The following is a 20,376-nucleotide window of genomic DNA, read 5'->3' as shown; positions in this document are numbered from 1 at the left end:
TGGGTAAATACAGTCAACATCGAAGTATTTTTTGAACAGATCCTCATGCGCTTTTGTACGATCTCTATTAATGAAAGTTTGTGTATTAATTCGTGGTGGCTCGGGCTCGGGCTCGGGCTCCTCTACTTCTGCAAGCACATGCTCAAGCAAGGAAATGTCGTGGAGCTCTTCTTGTTGTAGAGACATAAAATCCTCCATAAATTGTGATTGAAAACGCCAATTTGATGGACCTGCCATTTAATTGGGTAAAAGAGATGACACAACTAGGATGTTGCACAAATGTATAAAACTATGAATTTTATAAAGATAAATTATGAACGAAGGGAATATAATGCAATGATGGCTTTGAAGGACATTGGCTCAAATGAATTTTAAATTCATTGGCATGAATAATTTCTATTATGACCATGAGTGAATATCGACAATACAAACACATAATAGAGATTCCCTCGATTAAAACAATTAAAACTTGTGTCATCATTATTGGTGGTATAGATTTAATTGAAAATTAAGGCACATTTTAATAATTAATAAAATTTTATTAATAACCAACTGTAAAAATTTACAGTTGTATCAATACAAAATTTCTATTACCGTATACTATTCCAACTAGGAGGCAAAGATGGAGGGAATGATAGGTTGGTAGTTGGTAGTTTATTTATTTTATAGCTCTTGAGACTTGGTTCCATTATGGGTGTATGTTATACAAAAACTTGAAAACACAAATTTTGCACAAATTTTTAGGTGTTTCAAGTGTTGAATTACTCCTCACCATTGTGGAGGCTCTAAGGCCCAGGCGACCAGTGCTTCTTAAATTTTAATTTAACCTTGTTATGGACCGGTCGACGGCGGTGGTTTTATTCGGTTCACAGGAGAGCAGTGAGTCCGAAAACCCCCAATAAAAGGAAAAAGCTCGTCCGCCGATCAAGCTTAAACCCTACCCCAAGCTTGAACCGCCTTTTATCACAAACGCATTCCCAAAAAGCTCGTGTGCTAAACCCTACCTCCAGAAGGTGAAACCGCACATCTTCCGTGTCTTTCACTGATCACCCTCGTTTGAGGATGTGTGTTTACCTCTTACTTCACTTCTTACCTCTCTAATTTCTCCAATGATCTGAAGTTTATGAGGCTTTTGATGCTGTGCAGTGTTGGTCAGAGATTATGGCGCAGAGTAAACAAAAATCGGAAGACATCGTGTTCACGAAGCGGCCGTACGTGGAGGATTTAGGCCCGCGCAGAATGTGAGATGCTGCCCTTTCTATGCTTCAATTGGAGTTTTCTCATTCTTATGTAATGATAGATAAACGGTGTTGCCTTTTGTTTTACAGTATTCAATTTTGTTTTCTGTCTGCAGAAAAAGCATGCAGTTCTCCATGTTCTCGGGATCGGACATTCTAAAGGCTGCCGAAGTGCAAGTATATCAAGGCAGATACTACGGTTCTTCTGAACCGATAGAAGGCGGTTTGTTGGATCTTCGCATGGTATTATCTTTCTCTTTCTTATGTGTTCTTTCTTTTTGTGTTTGTCTTGATTTGATGGAAAGCGGCATGGAAGATAAGTAATTGCTTGTTTGTTAGGAAAGAAAATGGAAGGAGGAGATAGGGAGGAAGGAATCCATCCCTAACATCATCAAATTAATTGTTTTGAGAGGGTGAGGATTGGGAGAATCCTTTTTAGATGAGAAGTAAGATGATTATGCGAACAATAGAGCAATCCAATTTTCTTCTCTCAAATTTGGATACCTCTCTTCCATCCTTTCCACTCCCTAATCATTTTTCCCTTCATTTTCTTCACTATAGTAAACCGGATGAAACATCTTCTGATTTTTCTCTTCATTTTCCGGCACTTAATAAACTCAGTAGAAGTGAAACGAAGGTCCTTCTTCCATCTTTATGCTTTATTTCCCTCCAAATGGAACAGAGAGGATGAAATGTATGAAGTAGTAGCTTTTATTTCCAATAATTACTATTTCTAAGTTGATGCATATGACATCATTCTCTATTAAAAATAATTTACTTTTTTAATCGATTTGAAGTTTGCATTCTTTTTAACCCATGGTGTCTGGTTTTGTGATGGTCTATTCGCAGTTTAGTTTTGCTGGTTCATTTTTTCCCTTAAAATGAGAATGAAAATGTTATCTTTTATGGATTTCAGGGTCCACCGAATAAGGGTCCACCGAATAAGGGTACAGGAGACAAAGGTTGGATATGTGCAACATGTCATGGAGACTTTGCACAATGTCCGGGGCATTATGGATATTTGAGCCTTGCTCTACCTGTCTACAATGTTGGATATTTAAGTATGATTTTGGACATCTTGAAGTGCATTTGTAAGGTAATGTTGGGATCGAATTTTGTTATTTGTGTATATATAAACTTATATGGTTGTAGAATGAGACCTTACCTATAGGAAGCTTAAGCATGAATCACTAAGAGAATATTCATTATTCAATTATATTTTGTTGAACTGCATTAAGGGTAACCCAAGTTTAGATCATCATTCATGCTAGACTTTCTCAAATTGAGCTCACATTTTTTTGAGTGGAAAAGAACTTGAGCTCCCAATGTTTTGATAAGTTTATCTGAGTATGGGATGAGTCGCCCAAGTGCTATTGGTTTTTTATCTTAAGACCTTTAAAGTTATGATGCGAGTTCCTCATGTACAAATGCATGCACGTGCAGAAGCATCACAGACTTACCTCATTCTGTTATCTGATTAGAATCACTTGAAACCTCGTCCGCTGTGGAGGGTTGTTTTTCTGGGGTGGTAGCATAGAAGGAACTGAAAGCTTGGGCTTCCATTATCAATTCATATAAAACGAAAAAAAATATGGAATTTCCATTGATGACTTTTTAGTTGTTTGGAGCGAATAGGGAAATGACTTCTTACTTTTAGAAGGGTAGGATAACTGATGTGGGGTGCTAGGGATGGTTGGCAATGCTACATTTTGTGTCTTTGTCTTCTTTTTCTACTTTCGGTTTGATAAAGCATTACTGTTTTGCCTTGTCTAATCCTATTGGTCATATTGGTTCTAAGTGGCTAAAGTTTTTCAGTCCTGTTCTCGTATACTTTTGGAGGAAAACCTACGTAAAGATTATTTGAAGAAAATGAGAAGCCCAAAGGTGGAGCCTTTGAGGAAGACTGAATTGATGAAATTGGTGGTAAAGAAGTGTAATACCATTGTAAAGTGCTCGAGGTGCGGCTATATAAATGGTTTGGCTTCTACCTTTATCATGATTTGGTGCTAACAGCGTTATTTGAACTAGAACGAATGTTTCTTGTTTGTGTGCTCATCAGCATGCATACTTCTTAAAATGTGGTACTTATGTGAACACTAAATATTTTCTGTGGGATGTCTCTTCCACATTGCCTTGCAATTCAAGTCCCAACTGAGCTCTGTGCTTTCTTTGATTGTGATGATATTCTCTCCTCCCCTACTCATGTCATGATTAGACAATGACTAACATTATCTTGTACCTTGTTGTTTAAGGAAATATAGTTCTGCATTGGTCAGTGTTTTCAAGGGTGTGCTCAGGGCCTCAGGCGTGCCTAGGCTCTTGGGTGAGCCGAGGCATTCCCTGTGCTGGCCCATTTTCTAGTATATATTTTATATACTAGCTTATATGTATTGTTTGCCTACTTTCCTTCAATCGGCATTCCCTGTGCTGACCCATTTTCTAGTCTGTATTTTATGTACTAGCTTATACGTATTGTTTTCCTACTTTCCTTCAGTGATATTTTTGTAACTAATTGTTTGGCATTTCTCCTTCTTTTTTTTGACAAGGTTACCATTCATAGAGCAAAACTGAAAAATGGCTTGTATCTGAACTCTGAATGAATGATTTCTTGTAAACAATACTTATAGAAGGAGATTTAAAAATAGATGTTGTAGAATAAGAAAATGTCTATATTAATTAAAGGTCTACACTTGGTGTTTGGTGGAATAGGTGTCGACCTAGATAGTGTAATTGGTCATTACCCCAATTACCTGCACTGTTACAGAGTTGCAGGGTATAGGAATGATGTTTTGGTTGAAGCTTTTTATCGATTCATGTATTATTCAACTTTTAGAGGTAACCCATTATGGAATAAGATAAGAGGCGAAATTTGTGAACAAGTGTAATGGGTTTATGTGAGTTGGAGTCATATATGATTCAAATCTTTCTATGAAATATTTTGTTAGTATGATTGTAAAACCTTTTTGAAGGGCTAAGATTTTCAAAATTTTGTTTTAATCTCTATAAATGTGAAAAGATGAAGATACTAGATCATGAAATGTCTTTGTGTCTTGTTAGGGTCTTACTGTCTTACAACTTTATGAGTTGCAGACTTGCAGTTGGGTAACATCAATTTTTATATGCAAATGCTATCAGGTAAAGTGAAGAAGGGTGTATCTGCCCTGGGTATTATTCATGATCGTTCAAAATCAAGTGATGAGAATGATAAAGAATGTAGGTTTGCTGCACTTTCTCACACCAAGGAGCCCCTTAGTGCTGCTACTTACATGCTTAACCCAGTCACAGTGCTCTCTCTTTTTAGAAAAATTTCTAATGAGGTTACCCTCGATTCTTCCTTCTCAGATTTTAATTTTACTTTTTTTTTATTGGAAAAGAATTTTATTCAAGCACCAAGGGGGTGCAACCCAGCAGAAATTACAGGGGAGCAAGATTCAAAAGGTCGAAAATTTTAATTTTACTTGTTTGAGATATAGGATGGGTGCACATTTCTTTTTTTCCTATCTTTCAAACAGAAGATGAAACAATGCGTTTTTTTTGGTTACAGAAATGTCTTGTTTTCTGGACATATTTTCTCAGTGATACAAAATTTTCTTCATTTTAATTTTGAAACAGGACTGCGAATTGCTTTATATCTCAGAACGACCAGAGAAACTCATTATAACAGTTATTGCTGTTCCGCCTACAGTTATTCGACCATCTGTTTTGATGGATGGATCACAAAGGTTTATTCATCTTCCATATTGAAGCTTTTTCATTGATTTATTTTCTAATCTCGTTATAGACTATATTTTGTTTTGGCTTAGTGGTGTTGAAATCACAAGTGATGTAAGAATATCTCCATTTTCTACATCTGCAGCAATGAAAATGACATTACAGAAAGGTTGAAACGAATTATTGAAGCAAATGCTACCCTTCATCAAGAGTTACTGGAAACAAGTACTGCATTAAAATCTCTGGTATAGCATTTGTTTCACATACCCCTCTCTTTCCTATCCCTTATGTTGATCAACTAATAATTAATAGAAGTATGAGAATGAACACCAAAGATTTCAAGGCTGTTAATCCTTGGTCTGTCGATTTTTTTGCTGATAATGTTATTGGATGTGATTCACAACTGTTAGCGTAAATATAAGAATCAATAGGGTGCAAACAAGCTGAGCAAGCTGATTGTTCTGGGTAGGCTCGGTTCATTTCCTAAAGGGTAATCCGAGCAGAGCTTTAATAATCTAGACTTTTGTTTTGACCCTAATCTAAGTTTCCAAGCTTTTTTGGCCCTTGGGTAATGAATGAGTTGGCAAGGGGTGAATACTTCCAGTTTGGAGACCTTGTTTGGAGTCTCCATTGCATGGAGAAAAAAGTCACTATTTAATTAGTACTTGTGTCCACGGTTTACCTGTTAAAACACACGGTTTCCCTTATTTCAAAATGAAAAAAAAGCTCCCCAGCTTTCTTCAAATCAATCTTGTGAAAAATAAGTAGTATCTTGAGGATTCATATTATGTAAATTATATTATTAATGTAATATATTAAGCACAAATAGTATTTTAAATAGTCTTTTATATGTTCATTATTTAGCAGACCACTTTTTTGGGGGACTTGAAACCATGACCTCATGGTTATTAAAATGTATGTTCTACTAATGGACTTAGTGGTGAACCCCCACTTATAACACCTTAAATTTATTATAGGGGTTAACAATTTAAATATATTACTTCTACCATTCCACTATAAATTTCTCTAGCGTGGATGACCTGTTCTTTTTAATACCTTGGCAGTGCCAGTGCCCTCCTTTCAGTCCACTTTTTTTTCCTTTTAAAAAAGAAATAGCAACAATGAAGAAGGGACTTAAGGCACATATTAAAGGATGGATGAGAGATAAATAATCCATATATTTTTGGGAAAATTATGTTCCCACTAATGTTTACTTCTTTTGTGTCCAAATGAGATCATATATATTAATTTTAGTTCTGCAGATTATTTTGTACTCTAATGCTTAAATTTTTTGTTTAGGCAAGTTGGGATACACTTCAATTTGAGTTTGCACAGTATATTAATAGTGATGTTCGTGGTGTTCCATATCACATGCAAGTTACGAAGCCGTTGAGTGGTCTAGTTCAGCGCCTTAAAGGGAAGCAAGGACGCTTTCGGGGGAACCTATCTGGAAAGCGTGTTGAGTATACCGGCAGGACAGTTATATCACCTGACCCGAATCTGAAAATTACTGAGGTTAGGCACCTTACTACAATGACATGTGGGCTAGTTTTAGTTTTTTGTTTGTTTTTTATTTGTTTGCTTCTCCCTTACCGGATTTATTCAGTTCAGGTGGCGATTCCCATCCACATGGCTAAGCTTTTATCATATCCTGAACGTGTTTCCTGTCACAATATTGAGAAGCTAAGGCAGTGTGTCCGTAATGGCACTTGGAAATACCCTGGTGCAAAAACAGTCAGAAAATCCGATAATTCACAACCACAGTTCATATTTCTAATCTTTTTCAATTCACATATGAATAATGGCTTGTTCTTTTAACGTTGCAAGATTAACTATTGTTTTTGCTGCAGTTACCTATTCATGGACTACAGGAAGCGGCTAGCTGACGAACTTAAAATTGGTTGGATAGTTGACAGGAATTTGGAAGATGGGGACATTGTTCTTTTCAATCGACAACCTAGCCTGCATCGAATGTCTATAATGTGCCACAGGGTGATAGTATTTAAATTTTGATATGAATTGTGTCATTCAAAATTATTATTTTCATGTTTTTTTAATTGCATATTTTTGTTGTGCATACAGGCTAGGATTATGCCCTGGAGAACGTTGAGATTTAATGAATCCGTTTGCAACCCTTATAATGCTGATTTTGATGGTGACGAGATGAATTTGCATGTCCCTCAAACAGAAGAGGCTAGGACAGAGGCTCTTATGTTAATGGGGGTATAAACTTTAAAGCTCTCTATCATGTAGATAGATGCCTGTAAATATTTGTCAATTCCTTTAGAGTTTGCTTTACAGTGTTTTTTTGGTTGCTGTTTCTTACCATTTTATTTGCTCAATTGTTTTTTTTACATAACTGCATGGATTTTTTTTCTCCATTTTCACTTACTTTTTCTGAAGACTAATAAAAAAACTAATTTGCATGTTTTGAGAATCTCATAATTTTTTCTGGAATGCGCATCATCCCTCCATGACTTGTAAGATTTTATGTGAGTTCTACAGGTCCAAAACAATTTGTGCACACCAAAAAATGGAGAGATCTTGGTTGCTTCCACTCAAGATTTTCTGACGTCATCATTTCTCATAACAAGGAAGGACACATTCTATGATCGTGCGAACTTTTCACTTATGTGTTCTTATATGGGCGATGGCATGGATCATATCGATTTGCCGACACCTGCAATATTTAAGGTCAGATGCTCTTCAAATACTCAAAGTTTAATTTTCTCATCTTCACCTGGTGATTAGGCCATGCTTTTTATCATCTTCCATTCGGGACAATTAGTAACTGAAAACGAACTTACTCTCTGTTTTTTTTTTGATAATTCATGGTCGTATTATATATAAGAGAAGAGTACATTAGGGGATCTCAATTCTCATCTAGCACCCCTGAAGAGAGAACAAGACAAATTATACTAGGGCTTATGACTTACATTATGACATAAAAAGACCTAGGAAAACTTCAAGTGATTGCCGAGTTCTCCAAGTATCCCTAAAGAGCATATTGTCCCCTATTGATTAAGATATGTGAAGCTTTATCAATTTGGTCAGGTTTATAATTTTGGACCCATGGACGTTGTCCATACCAAAAGTGGGATGTTGCAATGGAAGCTGATTGTAGATTAATTGGAGAATGATCCGAACTTGCATTGTATTGAGCGAACCTCTTGTAGTTGGAGTAGAAGGAGAGGAGTTGTTTTTTTTTTTTGGGGGGGGGGGGGGGTTGAGATATCACTATAAACAGATATTACAGGCCTGAGCTACACACCATGAGCCACGAATTACAAAATTATCCCAGAGCAACTAAATAAATTGCAACGAGTTTATGCTTCAGAGTAAATTTTCACATGTCTATCTGTTATGCTATGATTCTCCACTTTGGACGGAATGGCCATACATGACCATTACCATGTTGCCATATTGGAGGGTTCAATGGCCATTCATATGCCCCCCTTTATTCCACCTTGCTGGCTGCATTCTCACTCGGTTGGAGGAATGGCCATGCGGCGTCCTTTATATTTTAAATTACGCCTTCTAACCCTGGTAATATGTTGGGATTGAGTACTTGAATCCATATGAGAAATAAGTGAGAATCCGTCACACAAATTCTACATGGCCACACCTACACATACATGTAGTTGGAATAAAATTTAAGTATTGTATATCATTAGATTATGGAATATTATGCAATCTTATTTAACATAATATTCTATTTGTTAAAATTCAGTTGAGTGCTTTAAATGTAAATTATATGTAAGGTCTGAAGTTCTAATATAAAGAAATGTAGTAGAAACAATATAAGGATTGTAAGTTGTAAGGATATTGCAATTAAATTGTGTTCGAAAACGAGTATTACATTAAACAATTATAAAATATGAAATCATCATCATCCAAGCCCTCAGAAACGAAGAGATTAATATTGACGTACATTAACAAATTTCCTAGTTTTTTTGGCATTGGAGTTCACTTTTTTAGTGCAACTTTAGTTCTAATACTGTTGTGTTGAAGTTCTCATGGGCATTCCTTCAGTTTGAGTTTTAGATTTTGAAATTAATGAAATTTATAGCATCCACCTTCATTTCAATATGTTACTTCTCCCGATCAATAAAAGTTTTCAATTCGTGGTTCTATTATTTGGCTTAATTCTTGTGGCCGTCTGACTAATCCTATGTAGATTCCCAGTTTTAACAATCTTATTGTTGGAATTTAAGTTATAGATTTGTCACTATTTATGGGCCGTCATTTGTGTTGCGTCTGTTTAAGCTCTAGAAACTAGATTGGACATCATGCACTCTTAGGAATATGATCTGATATATTTTTCTAGTCCTGCTTGCTGTATATATATGTATTTTCTTAAAACAAATATTTGATTTGCATGCAAATTTATACAGCCAGTTGAGCTTTGGACTGGTAAGCAGTTGTTTACCATACTTCTACGTCCACGTGCAAGTTTGAAAGTGTACCTGAATTTGACCGTAAAAGAAAAAAACTACAGTAAGCCAGAAAAGGGAGAAAGAGAAAGGGAAACAATGTGTCCTAATGATGGGTTTGTTTATTTCAAGAATAGTGAGCTAATATCTGGACAATTGGGGAAGGCTACTTTGGGTAAGCTCTCTCTTTGTATCTAATTCTCTTGCAAATGTCTGCTTTTGAGTAATTCAGGAATGTTTTGTTCTGATGCACTTATTTCCTTGGATGTTCAATACCTCTGAAATGAATGATATATCCATTCTTTCCTTTGCATTTATAATTTATTTTAGTGCTTGAGAGATGTTCCTCTATCATAGTTATACATTACCTTGTATTTGATTCTAAAAATTTGTGTTTGTTGATTGGTCTTGTTATTTTGAATTCTTTCTATGGCACAAGGGTTATATCTTGTGTGCGGTAAACTGTGTCCATGCAACTCCATTGTGCTATTCTAACGAATTATTACTTCTCAAAAAGATTTAACATAACTTTTCTGGGCTTTGTTCTCTTTTGCTATTGAGATCAAACTCTTAGAATTTAATTTTCTAATAGGACTCAAGGATGTTGAAGTTACTTATTCTCATTATTAGTTCTGCTAAGTGAGCTTGGTCAATTATTTATTTTTTGCAAATGGCAATACTTTGAACTTCCATTCCAGGAAATGGAAACAAGGACGGACTTTACTCTGTTCTTCTTAGAGACTACAAGGCACACGCTGCGGCAACTTGCATGACTCGGCTGGCTAAGTTGAGGTAAATGGCCACCATGGTTCTCTGTTGATTTCTTCATTTTGATGTGCAATGCAGTGTGAGGTCTTGTTGATTGTATGGGTCAAACAACTCCTAATGAGCTGAAGGCTTCTGCGGTGGTGGTGGGTTTGCTAAACCTCAAAGAGGTTGACAGCCTTACCACCACATAGCTTAGTGCTGTTTCCCGTGGTTTGGTCTCATGACCTCAAGGTTGCTGTTTAGTAACTTTACCAATGGGGCTTATTGTGAGTTCTATTTGATTAGTTTCAGTAATTCTGTGAATCTTTGCATTTTTCTTCTTTGTTCAGTTACATCTCATATGCTTACGCCATTATGCCATTGCCTCTTTGGTTTGGAAAATTCCGCAATCAATCTTATTATTCAATTTCTTTTGGTTACCTACAAATATTGGGGTTTATGTTCTGACTAACAGCTCCACCAATGTAATTATCAATGCAGTGCCAACATCTATCATAGTTTATTGTAGAGCAATAAACCCAGGGTTAATCTAAATTATTACTTTTGATTGGAATTTGACTTGAATTGCTGCCACTAATATTTTGCACGTGTGTATTTACTGTTTTGATCATCTTGCTCCGCAGAATTCTTCGATGAGCTGCATTAGGTGGTTTAATCCTTATGATAAAATCAGTTGAATGTTGGGATGATGCATTCGCACAGCATACCTTTTCAAGGAGTTTGAAAGTGCATATTTTTAGTTGAGAGTGAGAAAAATAGAGAGAGGTCACCACCTGTTTCATCATGGCCAAGCTGTTATCCCAAACATTTTGGGGTTGGCTACTCGAATCCATTAGAGAAAATTAGTTGGCATTTTTCTACTAGTAAGCCCTTAATCGTGTACCTTGAAGATAAAACCCCTCGTGTATGTTGTGGCATGCTCAATTCAGATGAAGCTTGTTGATCATTGAAAGATTGAGAGAAAATACTGTCTGAAAGCCTTCTCCAGCCAACATGCTCAACCTTTCAAGTTATTCTGAGCGATGATGGCCTGGGCTTCTACCCTCATTCTAGCATGAATCTTAGGCACCATTGATGCTATGCGAGAGTAGAGCATACTTCTGTTAGTCAATCATGAAATCCTATTGAAATTAGTGCTTCAACTAATCTTCTGCCTCACATATATGGTTGGGCATGCCATCTTCTTTTAGTGGCTATACTTTATTTTCATATATGTTTGAGGTCAAGCTAAAACTAACTTTGATATGCATTTTTTCTTTTGAAGTGCTGGAAAAAAAACTATATGAAGTAAAGTGGCGACCTGAATGATAATAGCTTTCTAGTGCCAGTAACTGTAGTGGTTCCCCTTTAAAACTTTGCTTGTTATCTTATCTTGTTTGTTGGTGATCTCAATTTGCAAACATTTTTTAATTCAATTTTTGTTCCTTGGAAACCACTGTTTGTGGTCTCCTATGAGTATATAATTGTTTCCTGAATCAAAGTTGCACATTAAACAACACTATAAACTCTACAACTTTTTTGATGAAACATTTTCAATATGATGGTTTGGCAGCGCTCGATGGATTGGGAATCATGGTTTTTCAATTGGGATTGATGACGTTCAGCCAAAAGAAAAACTTAATGAGGAAAAAGGGAATACGCTTTTGGTTAATTATCGAAAGTGTGATCGGAAAATACACGACTTCAATGAAGGAAAGCTAAAACTTCAACCTGGTTGTGATGCTGCTCAAACACTTGAAGCGGAAATATCTGGCATATTGAATAAAATTCGAGATTTAACTGCACGGGTATGAATCTTGTCGTGTTTATGTAGAAATTCCTATATGAATACATGAATGGTAATCCTGCTTGTATTTTATTATTTTTAAGGTTAAATTATCATCCGTGTTTAGGACCTATCTTATGCTGTATTTTGTTCCTATTTTTCTCAGGTATGCATGGAAACATTGCATTGGAGAAACAGCCCCTTGATTATGTCTCAATGTGGCTCCAAAGGATCTCCTATTAATATTAGCCAAATGGTTGCATGTGTTGGTCAGCAGTCGGTTGGGGGTCATCGTGCTCCAAATGGATTCATAGAACGGAGCCTTCCTCATTTCCCTAGAAAATCCAAAACGCCTGCTGTGAGTTCTGTACCCTTTTGGAGGTTATTTTTCATTATCTTAATTTTCTTTATATTTCTTTTCGGCAATTTAACCATATGAACTTTTAGTGCTTACATGTTATGATAATGTAATTAATTTCTTGCAAACCATATAGTGCGAATAATTTAAACAATTTAGACTTTGTTTTGTCAAAAGCAAATTGAAGCTCAATATTAAAGAGATGTTTGATTCCTATTTCCAGTTAAGAGAACTTATTGAGTAGATACATGTATTATTCGAACAAATGGTTTTTTTTTTTTTGGTGGATATCGGGCATATGGGTGTGCTGGCCATAAATTACTTCGTTCTAGACTTTTTTAGCAACCAAACTTAAATCTTCGAGTTGTGAAAGGGTTCTAACAGAGTCCTCATAAATTTACTCTAGCCTGTTCTTTACTGAAAATTGTTGTTTATGGTATTTTCTTGGCCTGGAAAATTCATATGTTAGCGAATTTATACAGCCAAATCAGGCTGTGTAGAATATGATTATAAGTTCATAACTGTGGTATCTATGGTAGGACTTCTTAAACTTCACAAAAGGGAGCCAATTTCTGATTCATTCTATTGGTCAGTAATGAATCTGGCATGTAAGAATTTCTAAATTCTAGTTGAATAGTAAAGCACAAACTTGCGAGGCATTGAACGAATTTTCTTTCTTAAATTTTATGCAGGCCAAGGGCTTTGTTGCTAATTCATTTTATAGTGGCCTGACAGCAACAGAGTTCTTCTTTCATACAATGGCAGGGCGAGAAGGCCTTGTTGATACAGCTGTATGTCTAAACTCTCTCGCTTTTTTTCTTTGACCATTTAAGGTGGGAAGTGTTGTCATCGTTCTTTTTCTGTGAATTTACCACTTGGTTTGTTGTGGTGTATAGTTGAGTTATGCTCTTATGAGCTTTAATAGGAAATCGGTGATTTGTTTTAGTTACTAACAGTGTTGTTCTCTTCCAGACCAATAGTTATTGATATAAATGAGTGCATAACACCATTAGATACAATTTAAACTTTCATAATAGAACCTGTAGACCGAATAGCAATTAACTAAGACACCTATGTCCATGGCTAAGAGGCTACCTATAATATGTGTAGTACATGTATGGTCAAGCCATTGAAGCCACATGCAGGTAGAATTGATGTGAGTTAGTGAATTGATACGCTAAAACATAAATTAAATTAAGAAAATTTTCAATTGCCTTTGCTTTCTGAGGTATTGATTGTCCGACAACTAATGAACTCCATATATAGGAAATTCAAATAAATGGTTTTTGTTGGATAATGTTCTTTTCTTAGTCAATCGCATTTCCAAACCATCCTACATTGTGTCTAATTTTTTGTTGTTTGGGTGACACCTCATTGGTGCTTTTATTTAATAATATATTTTAATTAAAAATATATGACAATACAAGATTTTGATAGTTGGTAGTGATCCTTTGTTTTAGATACAGAAACTTCTATTCAGAAGGGGGAATATCATAAAGTTTAAACGTTCTTTTGAGTTTTGAATGATAAAGCACTTTGATATTACTTAATCCATTCAGTAAGAATGATTTATTTCATGCAAACGTCAGATGCAGATTTGCCTCATTTAAATAAAACTCAATTTTATGTTGTTGCCTAAGGCCTTAAACACCTCAATTTTAGAATAGTACAATACTGTCACCTCCCTTGAGGTTTCATCGAAAGACAGATGCCCCCTTCTATTTACAAAACAAATTGGACACTTACCCTCTTAAGCTTTAAATGAAGTCGACACATCCCCTTTCAAGTGAAACAAAAGCCAGTCAAACTTAATAGAAGTTCGAAATAACAAATTAAGTACCAAAATTACTGTTGAGCTATTTGTATATCTCCAAAAATTTCTCAAACCTAAAAGGACATTGTTGTTAAAATATCATCTCATGCAGGTGAAAACTGCTGATACTGGGTACATGTCTCGTAGACTGATGAAAGCGTTGGAGGACTTATCCATTCAATATGATGACACTGTGCGAAATGCAAGTGGTGGCATTGTACAATTTTTTTATGGAGATGATGGCATGGATCCTGCTGCTATGGAAGGGAAGAATGGCTTTCCTTTAAATTTTGACCGATTGTTAATGAAAGTCAAGGTTCGGAATTCTGCCCTTTGTTTTGTGATTTTTGCACTATTGATTTGTGGGTTGATATGATAAAGATGTCCATTACAGGCTACATGTCCAGCTAAAGAAGATCGATTTCTATCAGTTGACAATATCTCTGATATAGTAGAAGAACAACTATCAGAACATGAAAAATATTTAGGTGACGGTTGTTCCGAGGCCTTCAAAAAATCTCTACGAGGCTTTTTGGAAAATCATTTGAGAGAATCAAAACACACAATAGAGTGTTTCAAGAAAAATTCTGTTGGAGAAAAATCTGAGGTTCTAGAAGAAATTGCCAATAAAATATCTGGGGTCACCCAGAAACAGCTGAAGGTAATTTTGTTGTCTTTTTCATAAATATTTGTTTTCTACAGGTACATGTGCTTCTCTTCTCCTCTTATTTCTTTCTCAATGCTTCACACATGGTCTAAATAGATTGAAGTGGTAGGCAAATTTGTTTATGAAAAATGGCAGGAGAACTATGTTTATGATTTGATCTAATTAGGTTTAAGGTTTTAGTTGTTCAAAAGGTAGAAAGGCTGTAAAATGGTCACAGTCCTTTAGGGTCTACTTGGATTGGAAAATGGAGAGTTAATTGGGGTTGAGTAGGGAAGAGTCAAGTGGGGAAGAGAGAGGGAGGGTTAAGGAGAGGTTTTACTCTTACTTGGGAAGGAGGAGAAGTTAATTGAGTGATGATTGTTAACTTTTGCTTGGATTAAGGGTTAAGTAAAGGGAGAGCAAGGTTGTGTTTTACATAGATACCCCTAAAAAAATTCCTTTTATTTTCAGGAAGGGTAATTGTGAAACTCAAAAATTTTTTTTTTTGCCTCACTTACCTCCCAAATCTGGGGTTACAAAATATGACTTTTTGATGGTTAAACGGTGGGAAGTTCACCCTCTACTTAGCTCCACTTAGACAATACCCTCCGAACCAAGGAAGGTGGAGAAGGGTTCTTCATCTTAACCCTCCTGACTTAATTCTTATCCCCTTCAATTCAAGCAAAGTTGCTTAGTTGGAGTCGTTATTTTATGTTAATTATTTCCTCTTGTTATCTTCTAGTTTAGTTTAGATTCTTGGTGAGATTAGAAAAAGGGTTAGGTATAATAGGAATAAGATTTTTAAATTCTAATGGCCGCATGACAAGGATTATCTTAGATACTTGGCTTTGGCTTGAGATTTTTTTCTCTGTCTCTTGGAGGCCAACATCTATTCTTGAAGTATCATATCATCTTATTAACATGTCTAGTTTTAAAAAAAATGAGAATTGAGGATAATGAGGCGCAACCTTGGAAAGGTTCTTTAAAACGAACACCAACAAACCAAATGGCACCTTGCACATTAAATATATGGTCTACCATATATTCAATATTAGGTTATTAATCTATGCCCATTGTAGGATGGGACCTTGCACTTACGACTGATCCTATTGTGAACCAAATTTGGCCATTCCTCGTAGTTTTGATCTAGAGAAGTTGGATTAGTAATACTTTTGACTAATATGTAATCATTTTGTTAGAATATAGTATAAATGATGTGAAACGTCCCAACCTAACAAGTTAACTTATTGGGTTGAATGGCAAAGTAATTAATCTTAACACATTTAAAGGCTTTTAATCTACCCATTTGTTCTGTTCCTTTGAATTTCTCTTGATTTCTCCTTCCCCCAATATTTTTGAGACTTTTTTTTCCCCTCTCCTCTGTTGGGAACTATTGTTGCAGATTGTGGAGTGCACATGAATTCTTGTATGTGCCGAAACTTGTCAAATTCTTTTAATGGCTTTTGAAATATTCATGGACAGCCTTTATGACATCATATATTGCCGAAGTTTTTAGTTATCTATATAGTCTATTGAAACAAAATATGATTCAAACCTTTCTTTTTAAAAACTTTGATGAAGTATAATATATCAAAGCAATTCAAGGTTTAGGCCTTCAATGGAGAAATTTTATTTGTGTGTGAAGCAAATTACTTTGACGAAGAAAGTTTCAAATTAACGTACGTAAGAATTTTCATAGATCTAATACTTACATTGATAATGTTACAGGTTTTTCTGGAGACTTGCTTCACACGATATCGTGCAAAAAGAGTCGAAGCTGGAACTGCCATTGGAGCGATTGGAGCTCAAAGTATTGGAGAACCAGGGACACAAATGACACTGAAAACCTTTCACTTTGCTGGAGTTGCCAGCATGAGTATCCTTGTTGATCGCCTTCATTGTTTGAGATATAGCTATCTTTGAATCCAATCTATGTTGATTCGTTAACTATGTGTTAGATATAACACAGGGAGTTCCTCGTATTAAAGAAATTATTAATGGAGCTAAAAAAATCAGCACTCCCATAATTACTGCAGAACTTGAACATGGTGATAACATAAATGCTGCACGAATGGTGAAAGGTCGAATTGAGAAAACAGTTTTGGGGCAGGTAGGCTTCAAATTCTTTTTGAGAAATATAACTATTGTCTTATTGATGCAATTAGTCCTTTGAAAAACATGTTTATTATGTTTCAATATTAAGTTGACAGTAATCTTGTATGCTGACCATATTTCAGATGTTTGGAATGACTGATGCTGGTTCCTTTTGTCATTGCTATTGATCACTGTCGCTTAGTCTTCTTCTTCTTTATACTGCCCAGTAGCTACCTTTTTCTTTCGTAGATTTGTGAGACCTTGGGATCTTTTACAAATTTGTTACTTCTTGGGCCTAGAAAACTCTTAATTTCTCTTTATATTGTATTTTCCTCTTTTCAGGTTTATATTGATAAGGGCATAGTTTTCCTCCCATCCTTCTAATATTTCCTCTATGATGATTTTTTTTTATATAGGTTGCGAAGAGTATCAAGATTGTTATGACTTCGAGATTAGCATCAATAGTCATCACACTTGACATGGAAATAATTCAGGATGCACAGTTGTGTATTGATGCAAATACTGTAAGGGAATCAATTTTACAGACTCCAAGAATAAACCTGAATGCAGAGGTGTGAGTTTTATTTGGTGGTTTTAGTTGTTTTACATTTTTGAGGTTTTTCTTTGTTTTTCTCAATCTCTCTTTGGCCATCATAATCTGCAGTGTGTTAGGGTTTTGGATGTTTATAAGTTGGAAGTTTTACCTCCTAAAGCTGAAGCTGGTAAAAGTGGAGTCCATTTTCAACTCCACTCTCTTAAAAGTGTGCTTCCGTTTATTAATGTGAAGGTAAGATTTCCAGTAGTTTTTAGAAATTTATTGCAAGCTTCTCAATAATGTCGTGTTATCTTTATATAGCTTGAACTCTTGGTAGGTGATGTCTACTCACACTGTAACCTTTGGATTATCAGGGTATAAAAAGTGTCGAACGTGCTGTTATTGCTGAGAAAGAGAAAAAGAAGGGTGAAGAGATCCAGAGATTCAATGTTTTGGTAGAAGGGTTAGTTTATCATGAAGCTTACTTTGGTCTTCTTGACTGCAATTCTCCATGCACTTCTTGCGAACACAAATTATTTTAATGTGAAAATCAACTCAAAAAAAAAATTTTCATTTCCTTACCCCCACTATTTTATAGTTTTCGTCTCATCTATTTATTTGGAGGAGTTGTAACTCTTTTTCGAAAACTTAAATTGTTTACCTTCAAATTTAGTCTTTGCTACGTACCCCCAAAAGACCCTCAAATCTATGTGGCATTAAAATAACCGTTGATTAAAAACACACATGTAGAGCCCACTTAACATCCAACACTCCACATTAATTGGGGTCTTTTGGGGTCACTTTTTGGGGGTTTCAAGCGTTTTCCTTTAGTCATTTACCATTAAGTTGAAGCCCTTTCAAAAGAAGCTAATATGCTTTCTATGTCTGAAACAAATAGATATTTTAGTTGATCTTCAACGAGTTGCACAGCGGAGCATTAAATTATTGGAGTCTTGTTTGTGATTTGATTAACTATCACATTTTTTAATTATACATGTATCTATAGCATTCCACAATGTCGAAGTTCTATTTTTTTTTTCTTTCCTAATGTTTATTATTTATGATGCATGTTCTCAGCAATGGTCTTCAAGATGTGATGGGTACAGAAGGAGTAGACGGGCGTAATACAAAGAGTAATCACGTCATTGAAGTGCAGCAGATACTTGGAATTGAAGCTGCAAGAAAGTGTATTATCGATGAGATAAAGCAAACCATGGAATGTCATGGAATGAGCATTGATATACGTCATATGATGCTTTTGGCAGATGTTATGACATCTAGGGTTAGTTATTTATCTAAACATTGTATTACGTTCTGTCAACACCATTAATGTGGATTTTTTCTTTGATGCTTCGGATCTGCAATTTATAGGAAAAGTTCTTGTTAATCTTATGTAACAGGGTGAAGTGCTTGGAATCACAAGATTTGGCGTTCAAAAGATGGGTAAAAGCATATTGATGCTGGCTTCATTCGAGAGAACATCAGATCACCTTTTCAGTGCTTCTGTAAATGGGAGGGATGACAAGATTGAGGGAGTAAGTGAATGCATAATCATGGGCATTCCAATGCAGATTGGCACAGGAATAATCAAAGTCATGCAAAGGTAAGAAAAGATTATGTAATCACTATTGTATATAAGGCATTTTTTTACTCACCACTGTATCCTAATGCTAAACACTAAAAAAATGAAGAATTAATGTGATTAAAACGTAGGTTCTTATTTCTATGGGTTCCGCTGGCAACAAAGTAATACCTTCTGGAATTGGATTTGAATACACGCTGAAAATGATAACTGATTTGGGACCTTTTCAAAAGCTTATGCTAACTTGTTCTGTTTGTTTATCTGTGTCTGCAGAGTAGATTCAACTCCAATGTTGACTTATGGGTCAGATCCTATTTTATCTTGAGTTTACGCTGTGTTAGTTTCTAAAGATGATCAAGTTAGATTGAAGATTATCCAGTTAGACTTGCTGATAATCCCAACGTTTGAATCTCCATCGCCATTAGCCTAGTTTTGATCCTGGATGAAGATGTGCAGAGATGGGAGAGCATATGTTGGTGAGTCATGTGAAATTAACAGGGCCATGGCAAGTTGTTCGCGAACTATTCATTGAAGCCTTGGCTTAAGCTTAATTAATTCACTCAAATAAACAAGCGAATCCCACAAGGCTTGTTTAATAAACAAGCCAAGAAACTGCATAGTAAAGCTCAATAAATTCAATGGGTTAGTTTACCAGCTTTATTATATTGTTTCACTGTACATTATGTTTTATAAAATACAATTTGTACCATCGCAAGTTCGCAATTTTGAAATCATATATTGATAATATTTATTTTCACTTGCTGAGATTATTTAAATGTTAATCCTAGTATACTTAAGATTCTAACCTGCCATTTTGGTATAAGCAAAATTCAACTTTTGTCATTCTTAGCGAGGCTGTGATGTGTAGCAACCAGAGTATGATCAATATGATTAACAGAGTGTCAATTCAATCAATGTTGTAGGCATTCATATAGCGTGAACATGTTAGGATGGAGGAATGATTTTTCTAGTAAGTTGATTTTCATATTAAAATATAATTTTTCTTTGAAAAAAAGAAGAGTTTTAACATTCAAAATGAAGTTGGAAAGAGGGTGACATGCGCAATCCATTCTTCGGTCCTGCAATTGCATTTGTACAATTGCACTCTTTAAAAGTTTCATTACCCAGTGAAGATTGCTTCAAGTGATCAGGAAATAAGAAGAAAAAAAGCCATTGGAATCCATTCGATTTCTAAAAGAAGGATTAGTAATCCTTAAACCTTTTAAGGAATTCTTGCACTTATTCGATTATGCCCTACATTGTTACATTTACAAAACCTCTACACTTGGAATATGGAACTTTCAGAAAAGTCTGGTGATTCAAGATTTTAGAGGGTTTTTATAGATTTTCCCGGGATGGGAAGGGAGGATCTGGAACAGTAGAGGCCAAGGAATTGCGAAACCAGCACCTTGAAAATGCTCGAATTAATTCTC

The 20,376-nt window shown here is 35.5% G+C and overlaps 1 protein-coding gene across 3 annotated transcripts; it reads left to right on the top strand.

Annotated features, from left to right (window-relative positions):
• Positions 1 to 869: 869 nt before the first annotated feature.
• On the top strand, positions 870 to 19,700 carry LOC119991609 (DNA-directed RNA polymerase III subunit 1). Of its 3 annotated transcripts, none has more exons than XM_038837967.1 (28): positions 870 to 1,013; positions 1,147 to 1,241; positions 1,355 to 1,481; positions 2,155 to 2,334; positions 3,054 to 3,213; positions 4,374 to 4,555; positions 4,851 to 4,960; positions 5,095 to 5,194; positions 6,249 to 6,464; positions 6,561 to 6,712; positions 6,800 to 6,941; positions 7,032 to 7,172; positions 7,455 to 7,643; positions 9,344 to 9,557; positions 10,081 to 10,174; positions 11,703 to 11,937; positions 12,082 to 12,273; positions 12,966 to 13,064; positions 14,199 to 14,402; positions 14,481 to 14,747; positions 16,461 to 16,608; positions 16,691 to 16,842; positions 17,243 to 17,398; positions 17,491 to 17,613; positions 17,736 to 17,824; positions 18,439 to 18,643; positions 18,762 to 18,964; positions 19,217 to 19,700. In XM_038837967.1, exons 2-28 carry the CDS (start codon positions 1,162 to 1,164, stop codon positions 19,266 to 19,268), a joined length of 4,212 nt encoding a protein of 1,403 aa, XP_038693895.1. In that variant the 5' UTR covers positions 870 to 1,013; positions 1,147 to 1,161; the 3' UTR covers positions 19,269 to 19,700. The 3 variants fall into 3 exon arrangements, with proteins under 3 accessions (XP_038693895.1, XP_038693894.1, XP_038693896.1); XM_038837968.1 differs by having other exon boundaries at positions 948 to 1,064; XM_038837966.1 differs by having other exon boundaries at positions 929 to 1,241.
• The last annotated feature ends 676 nt before the right edge of the window (positions 19,701 to 20,376 follow it).

The sequence above is a fragment of the Tripterygium wilfordii genome, chromosome 22, assembly GCF_013401445.1.
Source record: "Tripterygium wilfordii isolate XIE 37 chromosome 22, ASM1340144v1, whole genome shotgun sequence".
Lineage (NCBI taxonomy): Eukaryota > Viridiplantae > Streptophyta > Magnoliopsida > Celastrales > Celastraceae > Tripterygium > Tripterygium wilfordii.
Note: the sequence above shows the minus strand (reverse complement) of the source record. Positions and strands in the feature narration are given on the sequence as shown.